The 15,472-nt window shown below is 39.0% G+C and overlaps 1 protein-coding gene across 2 annotated transcripts; it reads right to left on the bottom strand.

Moving 5' to 3' along the window:
* Positions 1-260: 260 nt before the first annotated feature.
* Positions 261-6,991, bottom strand: LOC131451476 (leucine-rich repeat-containing protein 4C). Of its 2 annotated transcripts, none has more exons than XM_058622304.1 (5): positions 6,561-6,991; positions 5,947-6,045; positions 3,637-3,777; positions 2,389-2,635; positions 261-1,808 (listed from the first exon to the last, which is right to left on the bottom strand). In XM_058622304.1, exon 5 carries the CDS (start codon positions 1,787-1,789, stop codon positions 722-724), a length of 1,068 nt encoding a protein of 355 aa, XP_058478287.1. In that variant the 5' UTR covers positions 1,790-1,808; positions 2,389-2,635; positions 3,637-3,777; positions 5,947-6,045; positions 6,561-6,991; the 3' UTR covers positions 261-721. The 2 variants fall into 2 exon arrangements, with proteins under 2 accessions (XP_058478287.1, XP_058478288.1); XM_058622305.1 differs by having other exon boundaries at positions 2,389-2,507.
* Between the last annotated feature and the right edge of the window lie 8,481 nt (positions 6,992-15,472).

Raw genomic sequence — 15,472 nt, 5'->3', positions numbered from 1 at the left:
AACCCCCACATTTTTGATAGCTATATAATTCTGAATCAAAATAAACTAAAACAATTTTCCTTGGATCTTTTTAGAAAATGAATGACTGGAGGAATAATAAGAAAACAAACCCCACCCATCCTGGTGCATCTGGAAAATCCTCATTATGCCAGTGCAGTAAATCGTTTGTACCTGCAGGGGTCGCCATAGACTGAAGTGTTTCTGTGTTGTTTTTCAATTTATGAAAAACACAACAAACACAACTGTCACAACATCCCATTTATTGTTTTCACAAATTTAGAGTCACATCAGGGACATTAATAACACACCACCACCACCACCACTACTTTACATAAAAAAATTATAGTCACTATTTAAAGGTTTTATGACAAAATACACATTTTTTCTTATTAACATTCAAATCATTGGAGAGCGACTTGAATAAATATAATTCTATTGAAAAAAGAAAGTGCAGATGTATTGTGTGTGTGTGTGTGAGAGTGTTAAATAAATCTTATGTAGGCTTTTTGGTGCAAAGCAGAAAGAAAATCTTTCCAGTATGATTTCGATAAAAAAAGGAAAAGAATTGAACTGCACGATGCCAAATCTTGCTTCTAAGGTGCAGATGTTGCAGATGTTGCTGTGGGATTTAACCTGCAGAGTTCCTGAGAACAAACGTGAAATAACAGACAGTGAACTTTCAGACAGGAGCAAATAAAATAAGGAGGAAGGTGTGTTTCATTCAATAGTCCGACTCATCTGAAAGCTCCCCCTGCTGCGTCCAGTGCTGCTTCTTCTTCTTCTTCTTCCTCTTCCTCTCGCCCATCAGCATGGCAGCCAGCACAGTGATCACCACAGTGACGGTAATAATCAGCACGGTGACCGTTTCTGCGATGCACAACTCTGAGTCCACATCCATCAGCCTGTAGTCCTGGAGGACAGGAGGCGCCTCGCAGGTCAGGTTGTAGTAGTCGTCCAGGAAGAGCCTCTGGATGGTCCGGAGCTTCCGGAAAAGTCTCTGTAGGTCACACTCGCAGTTCCAGGGGTTCCTCTCCAGCAGGATGTGGGTGCTGTAAGTGTGGATGCTCTGGAACGTCTTAAAGGAGAGGGTGGACAGGTGGTTGTTGGCCAGGTTCAGCAGAGTCAGGCTAACAAGTGGCTTGAAAACAGTTATCTCCATCTCTCTGATCTGGTTTCCGGCCAGGTTGAGGACCTCCAGGGAGCGCAGCATGGAGAAGATGCCGCTCTTCAGAGACGTCAGCCGGTTGTCCTCCAGGTGGAGCTGCCGTAGGGTGCTCATGGAGGAGAATGACCTCACCTGGATGGTTTGAATGGCATTGCTGGTCAGGTTTAACCTCTGAAGGCCGTCCAGGTGTGTGAAGATCAGGGGGTCCAGGCTTGTCAGGCGGTTGTGGGAAAGCTGCAGCTCCCGCAGTGAAGTCAGGCCGACGGAGAAACCGTCGTTGAGGGTGGCGATCTGGTTCCAGCTCAGGTCGAGTTTCTGCAGGAACTCCAGCTGAGAGAAGCCGCCCTCCTCCACCACGCTGATATTGTTGTTCTGCAGCAGGAGGACCCTGAGTTTGCGGTTCTTGCTGAAGGAGCTTTTGGGGATGACGGAAATGTTGTTGTCGGACAGGTCGAGGAGCTCAGTGCCGGGAGCGACTCTGCTGGGCAGCTGAGTGAGGAGAGCCCTGGAGCAGATGGTGAACTTGAGATCTCCTCGACATTCGCAGCCCAGCTCACACCAGCTGCTGCGAGTCCTGCAGGAACCCTCCGTGAGCAGCAGCAGGAGGAACACAAACTCCTTCATGACGCCAACTTTTCTCTTTCTGAAAGCAAGCAGAACTAGGACTTGGTGACATTCTCACAGGGAACTTTGACATCAAAAGATTAACTTTCAGCCAGACTCAACTCTGAATAACTGCTTTATTTATATATATATATATATATTTATGTGTGTGTACATATATATATATATACATATATATTCAAGTCACCTAATAAAGTTTCATTGTGAAACAATAAACAGCATTTTCATTCTTCAACAGTGGTTTCTCAGTGTCTAAAACACATGTGTATGAACTGCATGTGAACAGTGATTTGTGGACAATAAAAGAAGCAAACACTTTTACTTGTTTCTACTCTTCCTCACTTCTGACTCAAAAAGACAATACAAAACCCTGAGTCTGAAACAGTTACTCAAATGTTTCTAGCAGAAGCAAAACTTTCACAATAACTGCAAATACATCTCAAGATATTTTATATAACCACAGCTGAGGCCAAACAGGAAGGCGTTTTTTTTTTTTATCACTAAATCTACACTGGACTATTTTTTGATTTGCTGTCGTGAGTAAAGACAAAATAAAAGACTACTTTAGGAGCAAATCAACTCTGCAGCTTTGTTCTTACCTGCTGCGGCTCCTGCGCTTCCGTCCGTTCCCCCGCTGATAGCTGTCAACATGCAGCCGCCAGTAGGTGGAAACTGGACATGATGGCAGCAGCTGGGGGCAGGGGAGGGTGGGCTGTCACTGCCCGGAACACCCGACGAGCGACACCACAAAGACAAAGTGATGGAAAGAGACACAGAGAGGAGGAGGAGGAGAGAGGAGGGGAGGGAGCGCTCGTCAATTATTCACCATGCAGTGCTGTGGTTGTGCTGTGGGAGGGGAGGGGGGTGAGCACCGAGGGGGAGGTTTAAGAGATTGGTGCCAAACTGGGCCACAGAGCTGAGAATTAGAAGGTCTGGGCAGATTTGATTGATTGCAGGCAGGCGGTGATTATCTTCTTTTTTTTTTTAAGATTTATTCATAGATTTTTATATTTAATCATAGATAAGGTTGTACCAAGAGTGACCTTGTTTTGATGATCAGGATCAGCATATGTGGCAGATAAAATACACTTGTTTTGTAAATTGTTTACAACATATTTGTTGCCATTAATATACATTTACTTTTAATGTGTTGTGTTTTATATCTAGCTATGGCTGGCCTTAAGACATTACTATGTGTATTTTTGTGTTAATTTGTGTCATTTACTGTAATTCATAATAACACTTTAAAAACGGAATTTTAAGCAAGAAAAATAAGCCTAATTTCTTTGAAATTTGTCTAATTTTTTGCCTAAAAATAAAAAATGATCTTGGCAAGCATGTTTTGCACTAGATAATTAAACTTACTTTGTTTAAATAAGATATTACAGCTTACTTTAAGCTTTAATTACCAGCAATAAGCTAAAATGGTTTGATGAAATCTCAACTCCTGGTTTGTATGTGCTGTAAAAGTAAAATTCACTGTCACAGAATGGTGTGTGTGTGCAAAATATAAGTCATTCTAAGGTATAACATTTTATAGTCAGATTAATCAAGTAAAAATTACTTATTTTGGCCAGTTTTGTCTGTTTTTTGTCCTATTTTCCTCATTTTAAAGGCACATTATAGCCTGAAAATGGCGAGATTTTGCCACAGAAAACTTGCTTTACCCCACTGGCAGATACTTTTTTTCTTCAAACAAGAACATTTAAATCAACTTTATTTCAAATACAGGCTGTTTTTGCAGACATGTGATGAAAAATATACTTTCTATAGTTAAATATTGTGACTTTAAAGTGTTTCCAGGATCTTATAACGAGGATTAGATCCATTTTTCTTGTGTGTGTTACCTTGACACAGTGTTTCCCTTGCATGGAAGACGCTGAATCCATAAGTGTTTAGTGGCGACAGATATCAGCCCAGATGTGCCATGATCTCCTCTCCTCTAAAGATAAAGTAGGGATGTATTGGATAGATGATGACGAGCAGACCTGTTGGTCACAGAGAGAGAGAGAAAGAAAGAAAGATTACACTAATACCGTTCAAATCCGCGGCCCAGATAAACCACTCTCTGCCACCGTGCACAGTCATTAATTGAGGAATCAGTGCTTGTACTGCACTTTCTTTAACCCACAATCTGCTTTTGAGGTTTATACTGAGTCAAATTCACCCCCGTTTATTTATCAGCGGTGTTTCTGAAAGAGCAGGCAGTGGAGTTTCTGTTTTTGTTTTGTAGTTTTCCCTAAAAAAGTAACATAAACAACATGAATGAGTTGGATTTGTTAACAGCTGTATCAGCTTTTTCTTTTGACAGACGTGCACTGCCTTCACTTCCTGCCTGCAGTCGGTATCAGTGATGATGGTACAGTAGTGTTTCCTCTCACAGATATTGGGTGTCTGCGGGGCTCCAGTTTCAGAGCGGCCTTTGACATGACCTGGATAATTGTCTCTGCATTAGACCGGACTACAGTTTCCCTCTGAATGTACACTTCACTAAAGATTATTGCAGGAGGTTCTTTACAGGATCAACTTTCTAGAATAAGAACACAGACTCGGTTTGATCTGCTGCAGGTACATTTGAAGTCATTTGCTCAGCGCACAACCAAGTTTTTTTCTAAAAAATAAAGTTTATATTAAAAAGTGGGAGGAATGAAGCAGATTTTGTTGTGTTTGCTGTAGAAAAAAAGTTCCAAAAGCATATAAACGTTTTTACAACACTTACTTTTTTTATTTCTGTATCGCTTATAAAATTAAAAAAAAGAATAAATCAATATTTTTTATTATCCATTTGTTTGACATTGAAAAATCTACCAATGAAATGAGAAATCTGAAAAAAAGAGAGAAAAATTAAACTAAAATGAGGCAAAGATAAACTGACATTTCACAGTATAATTATGCCAAATAATGACACCACTATTACTACTAATCAGCATCTACTGCTACAAATATTAGTATCATACTGTACAAGTTATTCTGTGGGTACTTATACTTTCTTTTAGTATAGCATATATATATATATATATATATATATACGTATATATATATATATATATATATATATATATATATATATATATATACATATATATATATATATATATATATATATATACATAGTATAACAATTATTTCTACAACTAATACTACTATTATATATACAAGTACTACTGCTATTACCACCCCTGCTACTGCTACTACTTTACTGATAATTAATATAATGTTTAAAGGATATTTGCAAACATGCTCAGTGCTGTGTGTCTCTGGTGCTGTAGCACAGACACTGTGTGTGTGTGTGTGTGTTGGTGGGAGTGTTTCGTGGGTGTGTTTCCACTCGCCACGGGTGATGAGAGAGCAGGAAGGATTACAGTAAAGACAGACACGCTGAGAGTTAAAGCACATAAAAGCTGCTCCAGTCTCCATGAAGACACTCACGGTTAATCCCTGTGCACGGGGATTATACCTGCACGTTAAACTGCTGCTGGAAACATCAACGTCACTCTCTCTCTCTTCATATACAATAGTTTATGTATTTGTTGCGTCTGTTACTTTAAAGGGCTTTACAGATAAAGTTGATTTGATATCACTCACTTAATAGTACTTTTGTTCTTTGAACGTTGTCGTCAAATTGAAGTTTTAAGTCAATTTGTACTTTTAAATCGTTAAAATATTGCGATTTGATACTGATATTTACTCCAATACTGTTATTTTATCACTTTTAAAGTAAACATTTCAGCATGTTAGTACTATTCACAAAATGGAAGATGGAGGGTTGCTGTACATAATTATACTAAATCTGCGTGTCTCAGTCATACGGAGAAAAACCTGCCTCCTCGGGCCAAAAGCATTTCTTAAATTACAAATCCTCTTACAGAAGTCATTTCAACACATGGATATTTAAAGTGTGCCAACATTTAGAACTCAGTAATGTACGATTTACCTGTGGAAGTTATGCTAAAGAAAAGTTTTAGTGTAGAACATGAATATGTTATTTTGAGTGGATGTGATATCCATCATTTTTTAATGTAAATCCAACAGACCTTTACTTCAGTGTGAATATTGAATAATGTTTACATACTGACATTCTCATTTTTTTATCTTTTTTTTATCTTAAAATGTAAAAGAAACAAAAGCTAATACTTACACTGGAGGGGAAAACTCACCTCTGCCTTTAACCGGCTTTACTTTACAACTTTTATTCCATTTCTCTTTGTTGTTTGTGGATATTCACGCAGGGATTTGGCTCCAGCTTCCCCACGACCCTGATGTGGAGGATAAAGTGGTACAAAATGAATGAATGAATGAATGAACATGTCCAGTGTCATGGTGGTGCTTAGATTGTGCCATTGATGATTGGATGATAACTAATGTTACTCCTTTCAAAGAGAAGCGCAAAAACACATGTGCACTGTGCTCAGCTCAAAGAGAATAATTAATATTCTTTGTTTAACTGCAAATACGATCTAATTAATGATTATTTCTTCAGTTTATGTAAAAATAAAATGTTGAAAAATGTCCATAATAACTCTTGTGTTCAATTTTGCTTGACCAACAATCCTGAACGCAGTGATATTCACCTCATTTCAACATTTGACAAAGTAATACACAACATCTTTACTTTACTTTTAGAGCTGATAGGGTCACTGGTGTTTAGTATTTTTTCTTTGTAAAAATCAGCACACGATGAGAATGAACTGTAAAACGTGTATTCCTTGCTTCACTTTTCATCTGTACCATTAATAAATGTTATGTTCACTATTACATGACCTTGTCTCACCTGTCTCTCTGCCCAGACAGCAGGGGTTGATGTGAGGTGTCATCATCAGTCAGGCACAGCAATCAAACTGTAGTTTTCACCATCAACCAGCAGGGGGCAGAGCAGGCCTGTGTAGAAAGATAAACACGATGGAGCTGTGAAGTCCTTAAAGGTCATTTTCAAGAACGTTGTTGACTCTTTTTAAAACTTCACTCGATCGTTTCTGAGATTCAGTGCATTCAAGAGACAAAGCGTTCCTTTTTTTATTTAAAGGTGGTAAAAAGTAGCAACACAAGTAACAGTAGCACCAGGTGTGGAGATATTACAAGTGGCAGTATTTTATTTGTTGCCTCTGAAATACAAGTTTTGTAATGACACTTGTATTTCTCATAACTTGTTAAATCCATGAAGTCTGTCCTGATTCACCTACAGACAACATGAGTGTGTGTGTGTGTGTGTGTGTCAGTGGTGGACTCGTACGTGTGTGTCGCACTGCGCAGTGAGCGCAGACAGGCGTGCTGACGAAGGTGAAGGCGACAGCTCTTTCTCGCTCCTCCTCAGATCCAACATGGCATCTGTGAGGTCACACCGTTTGAGGAGAGTCATCGCATTTAAAAGAGTAAATATTAATAACTAAAGTTATTATTATGTGATGGAAAACTGCTGACAGAGCAGTTGACATATACACATATGTTCATATCCTGCACATACAGTCTCATACAGTCTACTCATAATCTTTATTATTCTCATATAGTAATTGTAACCAAAATAAATAGTTCATAAGTTAAAATTTTACAACAAACCCTGAGTCTGATACAAATTACAAATAATGTCATTAGACTTCCAGCCTAAAACTGATCTAATGTGTCAGACATTAAACACACACACACACACACACTGATACAGACTCCTCACAGAGTGTGAACCCATTTCTTTAAATAAACATCACGGCTGCCGTGACTATCATCATCATCATCATCATCACTGTGAGTGTCATCATCATGACTGTTATCATATCATCTAGTTTGTGATAAGTGCGTGTGAAGCCAGACGCCTCACAAGGCAGATCCAAAGGAAAAGGTCAGGTGAGGATCCCATTAAAAAACCTAATATTCAGCACAACTGGAGGAGAAGTGTGGTACAGGATCAGGACCACATGTAAATACAGTGAAATAAGATAAAAGCGAGAATTCTGAAAAGTAAATGTCACTTTTAATTTTAAGAATTCTGACTTTAATCTCCTGAATTATCCATCCATTTTTCTGTCTTCTACTGCTTTCTCAATCTCAGCAATCATAGGCGGAGTCACACCCACGGGGACACATACATAGACAGATAACCATTCACTCTCACACTCGATTCCAATTTATTTTTATTTCTCTATTTCTATTTTTCATTCTCTTCCGTTGTACGAGAAGAGACGACTCAGTGGTGGAAGGTGGTACTGCAGCTACTGCTCCTATACACGCTGAAAATAACGATAAGAATTACTGTAGGGACTTTTTGCCGATTTATCAGGAGCTCTTGGGCCGACAACTGATACCGATCATACTGTCAGTAAGAAGTAGTGAGTAAAGAAGAATTTAACCTTATACTTAACAAAATAATATAACTGACATCAGAACTGTTGTCATCACAAACCAAAACAAGAACAGTAATGATTCTTAAAAATACAAACAAACCTGATTGGGTCTACATCTACACCTGTTAGAATAACCTACTTTTGTACTTGAAATCACATTAAAACAACAACATAATATATTAATATAGAATATAATAATATATTGTGAAGTGAAATGAAACTATGAAATGATGGTGATACTCGACTGTTTCCACTTCCATTCTAAGGCTTTTCACACACTGATGGACGTGAAACCTGGTGTCTGTACGGTATCTCCTGTGTGACCTTTGACCTCTGTGTGTATGTGTTTGTGTGCGTGTGAGAGAGACACAGAGCTCGAAAAATCACAGTCGATGAAGGAGGAAAACACCTCGAGGGAAACTGGAGGAAGAGGTGTGTGTTCTAAAACTCTCTCACACACACACACAGTAGTCTCCAGTGGTCTGAGGTTGTCAGTGTGGATCCATCAGACCAACAGGGGAGAGGCCGTGACCTCCAAACCAACACCACTCACTTCTCCTCCTGCACTTTCTATATTTTCTTCTTTTCCTTTCACCTGTTTTCTTTATCTTCTCAGTTTGACATTCTTGTTGTATCTTTCCTCATTTTTCCCCCTCTCTCATGTGTCATTCCTGCCTTTCATTCTCCACACAGTCTCTGAACCCTCCACTTGTTTTGTCGGCGTCTGGGTCAAGGTTGTGTTTCTCTGTCTCGTCTGAAGACTGACACACACACACACACACACACACAAACACTCTGAGTATTTTTGGCAGCTCAGTGTGTGATAACCCCTTGAGATGTCAGAGCTTTTAGGTCAAGCAGATCTGTGAGTTTCCTGGTGAACAACAACAAAAAAGAAAATACTTGACACAGAGCCTCACTTTCCTTATACCCATGTTTCTATTGTGTTAGAGAAATATCAGGAAGTGGAGGAAGATTTATTGTTCAACTGCAACTTTACTCCTTGCTCATCCCTCGTGCATTATGAGGGATGATAAGGTTAAAACAGCACCGGAGAGTGTTTTCAGGTGCAGCGTGTTTCACTGAGCTGTCAATCCAAAACCTGTGGAACACACTGTGGTGGTTTGACCCGAGCGTCACGCTGAGGTCCAAGTCAACAGGCCACACTCTCAGTGAAGGTCAGGACATTCTACTGCAGTGTCCTGCGGACACACACACACACACACACACGCTCACACCATCATTCCCTGGGGGGTTTTGTGACCTTTCAGCTTGTTGGTGGTGACTTTGACCACCTGCAACTGTTCCAACTGGATTTTGGACGACAGAATAAACTCCTGGCTGATGTTAATTAAATATTGAAGTACATTTTTGATTGAATAACTTTTAAAAATGTGATATGTAACAGTTTGTTGTCCTCCTGTTGATATTGTATTTGTATTATGTACTTTATTAATATCCTTAGGGACCCATCCTCTACTAGAAAATTAGGAAGATTCTACTTGAAGGTTTCTATAAATCTTCCTAGAATTAAGAAGTTTCTACTACAATTAGTAAGGTTGTATGAGAATTAGGTAGGTTCTACTAGACACCTTCCTAGAATACGGAAGGTTCTACTAGAATAAGGAAGGTTCTACTAGACACCCTCCTAGAATACGGAAGGTTCTACTAGAATTAGGAAGGTTCTACTAGACACCTTCCTAGGATACGGAAGGTTCTACTAGAATTAGGAAGGTTCTACTAGACACCTTCCTAGAATACGGAAGGTTCTACTAGAATTCGGAAGGTGGTTTCTAGAAACCTTCCTAGAATTCATATGGACAGATGACAGATGGACTTCAGTTTGTGTATTACAGCAGTATTTTAGAACACTCATGATATAACATATAGGATATAAGAGATGAAATGCTACAAATTAAGCTTAAGTCCCAATTTCTGCACATTTAAATATGTTTTTGTTCTTATGAGCAGCAGAAAACTTGGAAGTCAATGGCCTCTGCTGCAAGGACTCACAACTCAGATCTGGGTTAAAGTGAGAGGACGAGGAGGTGTAGGTTCTGTGTGTGTGTGTGTGTGTGTGTGAGAGTGGGGTGTGGGGGTTTGCTCTAAAAGCCTCCTCCTGCTCCTGTTAACACCGACCATTAGCCCCCTGGTTTAAACCTTTATGGCAGCTTACACTCTCCTCTGCTCCACTGTCTAGACTTTCCCCGTGTCACCCGGCAACAGTGACAACATGCTAATGGAAACAATGTTAGGAAATTCACTTTATGCTTTGATGTGGTTGGAATAAAGTCCCTGCTAAAGACCAGTCAAAATACCCCCATTGTTCCTTCTAAAACCTTACATTTGATTCCCAAACTTCACTTCCTTTGTTCCACCTTCATTTATTCATGCCGTATTGTCCGTAAAACACTTTGTATCTATTATTGTAAAGTGCTACCACAAATAAAGTTCCTGTTCATTATTTATTGTTTCCTCTCAGGGCTTTTTTTTCCTGAGAAGGAGTGTATGTGTGTGTGTGTGTGTGTGTTTTACCTTGATGCAGGAGGGAGAGCAGAGGAAGTACCTGTCTGTCGGGGTGGAGATAATCTTCACTGACAGTCTGATGAGTGTGTGTGTGTGCACAGACAGAGAGAGAGATGATGGTGTCCTGCATATGGATGCATAGAAAGAAAACAATTAATAGAAACAGACTTCAGTCAGTGATGAATTTTCAGGTGAAAAATGGTCAGTTTTACACTAATATGAACCTATAGAAAAGTCAACCGTTAGCTATTGTGATTTAAAGATATCAGAATTTACAGTTTGGATTCAAGTGAATTAAAAGAACAAAATGGCAGTTTTTGGTACTGTTGAAAGGCATTGTGGTAAGTTCGGTAAGATCGGAAACACCAGAATTATGACTACAGGTGAAACTGAAATTTAATTTGTAGACACCAAAATCACCTCACTTCACCAAATCAGTGGTAAAACTCACGTAATGCTCCTTTAAAAGGTCCAGCGTGTGAGAATTAGTGACATGGAACCTGGAACAAGTGAGAGAGACTATTATCTCATCAGAAAAAAGGTTTACTGATGTAATAAATAAAGCATAAAGTTCCATTCAAATGTAATTCTGGCCCCCTGGTGGATGTTCTGTGTTCTTATTTCCTGATCGGCCTAACTGAGCAAACCTGAAGACGACATCCAATTTTTAAAAAACAGATTACTCGAAAGGAACAGAGTTTATTTTCCAAAACACAAAAAGTTGGCTTCTGTAGAAACATGGTGGTGAAAGGTGGTGGCCATTTATAAAGCAATAATTTTGCAATAGGACAGTAATGTTATGGTAAAACCAGCATTTTTCAACAGTAGTTGCCAAATAATAGCCTGGTAATATCAATAAAAAATGTTTTTTAACGTTATATGTTGGAAATTATATTTTGCAGCCTTCAGTAATTCTTATTACCAAGCGATTGCTTTGGAAAATCAAAAGTTTTATTTCATTACCAAGCATGAAACTGCATTAGAAATCAGATTCTATTCGAATATTTCCTCCCTTGTTACAAAATGACCACCGTGATGTTACTGTCCTGTGTTGTAAAGTGTTGCTTGAGCACATTTTGGATTTATTAAAGCACTAGAGTTAATCTTACTTTGAGCATTTGTGATGCCGTGAATGATCTCAGTGACCAACACAACAGCATCTGTGAGCTTTGAACTCTCAGTGGGCCTCAGCAGCAGCAGCAGCAGCAGCAGCAGCAGCAGCAGCGGACTGTGACAGAGGGGTATATATGAGACGCAGCAGCCCCGGAGAGCTAAAGTGGGACACACAACATCTTGCTTGGATGATTGATCACGTCACAAACGGGCAAAGTTAACACCGCTGAAGACTGCGGGAGAAGAAAAACTCTCATAAATGATTCCGGTCCGGTCATTAAAGATGTAACGCTGGGCAGCAGACAGTGTTCTGCACTTGAGAGAAGAAGCTTTTTTCTGTGCCGTCGTTTCAAAACTGGAGGACGAATAAAAATAAGTATAATATTTCGAAGAAAAGGTGATAGTCTTAGCATTTTTAGATTTTCTGAAATCTTGCATTTGTCGTCTTCTCAGTCTGACTTTTATTTTAAGAATGGTTTTTTCCACATGGTAATTTTTTCTCACTCAAAGCTGAGATCTATTTTCTATCGACTGTCTTTCATACCTACGTAACGTGGGGTTAAATGTCTTGCCCAGGGACACATCGGCAGGTAGAAGACTAGCAGAGCTAGTCCAAGCCAGAGATCACAATGTTGTGGTTGAGGTTATTAAAATTATATTATTATTTTTATTAGAAAATCCCAATTAATTTCATGCGGCCCATCACTTAATATCAAGTTATGATGAGTTATTCAGTGTGGGTTTTTTAAAATTTCTCTCTAAATAGGTTTCTTATTGTAAACTATATATCGTTTCGGAGCAAAACAAACACTTTTTTCAGTAATACTGAAATTAAAACACATAATCTTTGGTCCACCTTTAAATTTATTAAGCCATTTATTACCAACACCTCTGTGACCTCTGACCTTTTGTGAACAAAAACCTACAAAAGTGTGTGTGCGTGGACAGGGGGTCAGGTTGGGGGGTCTGGTTTGTCTTAGAAGCAAGGGGGTCTTCAAGAGAGAGAAAAAAACTGTTTTAAATGAATAATTTATGAGAATAAATACTGTTTATTGTTGAATTTCATTTAATCGTAGGCATTAACATAAATGTACTTTAAATGTTGTGTTTTTAATCACCTACATGGACCAGTATCATTCCTAACTTCCTCTACATCTGTTATTATCATTATAAAAACAGTGTTATTAACCCTCTCCTTTATCTATTCTTGCCTGTGCTGGACAGTGAAGATACAGTTGCTGTGACGTGGAAGTAAATGTGATAAAAATGGCCGCCTCCCTGCAGAGTTGACGTGTGATTTTTTTTTTGACCCACAAAAACAACAAGCTGCCATCATCAGTGTGTGAATAGATGTCCTCTGACACATAACACTGACCAACAGTGACTTCCACGTCCTTCCTTTAAGGATTATTTCTTACCTAACTTTGCTGCTGTGACCGTCGGAGCTCAGGAAGCAGGTTCTGTTGGCTCGTTATTCTGAGCACTGTGGCTGCGGGGTCACGTTCCGGAGATGGAAAACAGGTGAGCAAGTCAGGTGGATGGAGGGATGGATGGATGGAGAGGGGGTGCTACACTGACATCTAGTGGGCAGGTGAGGAATGACAGGGTCTGAAAAGACATGGGACATGAGCACAGACACTCAGGCCTTGTTTAGACTGTAGCCCAAAATAGGATTTGTAAGCATGTGGGATTGGAATCTGATCTTCCTGATTACTGTTCACATCATAAGATATACTGACATTGTCTAGTGTATGGATTATGCTTAAAAATCGGATTTGGACTACCAGTCCAAACGAAGCCTAACAGAGAAAGAGGAGACAACTGAAGGCGTTTGCACAAAAATCCTTTTATTTCCAGGATCCATTAGCACAAAAGGCAAACTGCATTTTTTTTTTGTTTTAATTCTGCAACCATACACAACGACTTTTAGTGACAAAAGTAGCAAAATAAAGTCTGTGTCTTTAAAAATAACAAACAAAAAAAACAACTACAGGAAAGTTTGGTTTAAAGGTTCACTTCAATTTCTGATAAAAATGGCAACTCACATATAAATAAAAGAGCAATAAAGTGGATTTGAAAGATGTTGCTGAAGAATGGTCTTACCTTACAGTTATAGCACCATTTCTGTTTTGAGCTTAAGTGACAAACTGTGGTTAAACATGACATGACGTCGGGATTCATAATAACACACACTTGTAAAAAAAAATGCCCGTTTCCCCTCTGTGCTGAAGAAGGTTTGTAAGAGCGGTGATTTAAAGTAGTGCTTGAAACAACAGAAAGCAGATATTCATATATATATAGATATAGATATACTGTATATGCACAGACAACAATACTTTTTCTTTTTTAAATGATTGCCTCTAAAGTGTTTTCTTTCACTCATACAGCATTTGATCTCACAGCTGAATTTAACTTGTAGAAGAAAAAGGAAAACAGACAAAAGGCAAATCTGTAAATGCATCTCATTATTTAAAACTTTTCTTTTTAGTGAAATAATAAAAGATTTCCTTTTACCCAAGACATTCACGTGTGTTTACACTATTGTTGTTGTTTTTTTGACTCCAGCTTCTTGGCTCTGTCTTTTACTTTTACTAAAATCTTTGAGTGACCAGAACTGAGCGTATTTATATATTTAAACATGTGGTTAAACTCTGACAAGAAAATAACTATTAGGGCTGCAATGATTACCCAGTTACTAAGTGACTCTTCAACTATTTTGGTCAATGAATTTTAAATAATTTTTTCCAGTGTTTAAGCGTTAATATTTTCTGGTTTCTTTCCTCCTCCTCCTCCTTCTAATAACAAAGACATCATTAAAACTGGTTTGTTGACAAAACAAGAACATGATTTCAAGGTTTTGGGGAAAATAAGCCATGTCTTATAGACAAAACGACTAAGAAAAGGATCAACAGAGGAATATATTAGAAAAAAATCATTAGTTGCAACCCTGGGACATATATGGTGTGTTTGCACCGGCTCGCCACGGCACGGCACGGCACGGCACGGCACGGCACGACACTAAAAACAATTTTATATATTTAGTCACGAGTCACTTGTTTGTGTGTCGCATTTAAAACGAAGTTACGGCAGTTTCATGCAGCCGTGCAGTGATGACTCCACCCACGTTGAGCAGGTACTATTTTGTAGTGGAAAACCAGCCTACGCCGTGCCATGCCGAGACGAGTCGAGCTGAGACCATAGGTGGAAACGAGGGTATAGATCTCTTTCTATGATGCTCTTTTAATGTAAATTCTAAAGTTGCATGTATAAATTACACACAAATGGAGTCGGACTGGGTATGCCTCTGTGAATTACTCATTTTCTATTTAAATAAATAATCATTTCTAGTTAACAGTTAATCTGGCATGACGTGAACGCATCGTAGGATTACGTTCCTACTAATGGCTGCGGGAGTAGGTCCATGGACAAGAGTCTGGCTGAGGAGGAGGAGGAGAGTGTGGAGCATGCAAAATTAAAAAAGCTCTGTCGCTATAATGAAAAGCCGAAATGTCTCATGTGCAGCGTTTGACCATGTGGTAAAAAAGAAACACACACAATTTTACATGCAGACGTCTAGCCTGGCTTGGTTTGGTTGGAGTCTCCATGTATGACTCACATACTCACGAACAATGTCCACTTTTAATGTTGAGTCAGTAAAGTAAAAGCACTGAGAAGGATCTCTGATAGTTTCCCACACATGCACGTCATGTCC

This window comes from Solea solea, chromosome 2 (assembly GCF_958295425.1).
Source record: "Solea solea chromosome 2, fSolSol10.1, whole genome shotgun sequence".
Lineage (NCBI taxonomy): Eukaryota > Metazoa > Chordata > Actinopteri > Pleuronectiformes > Soleidae > Solea > Solea solea.
The sequence above is the reverse complement of the archived record's forward strand: the minus strand, read 5'-3'. Positions and strand labels throughout refer to the sequence as shown.

Bases quoted from the DNA above. Each gene is read 5' to 3' on its own strand.
- LOC131451476 (XM_058622304.1), bottom strand. From the start codon at position 1,789: ATGAAGGAGTTTGTGTTCCTCCTGCTGCTGCTCACGGAGGGTTCCTGC.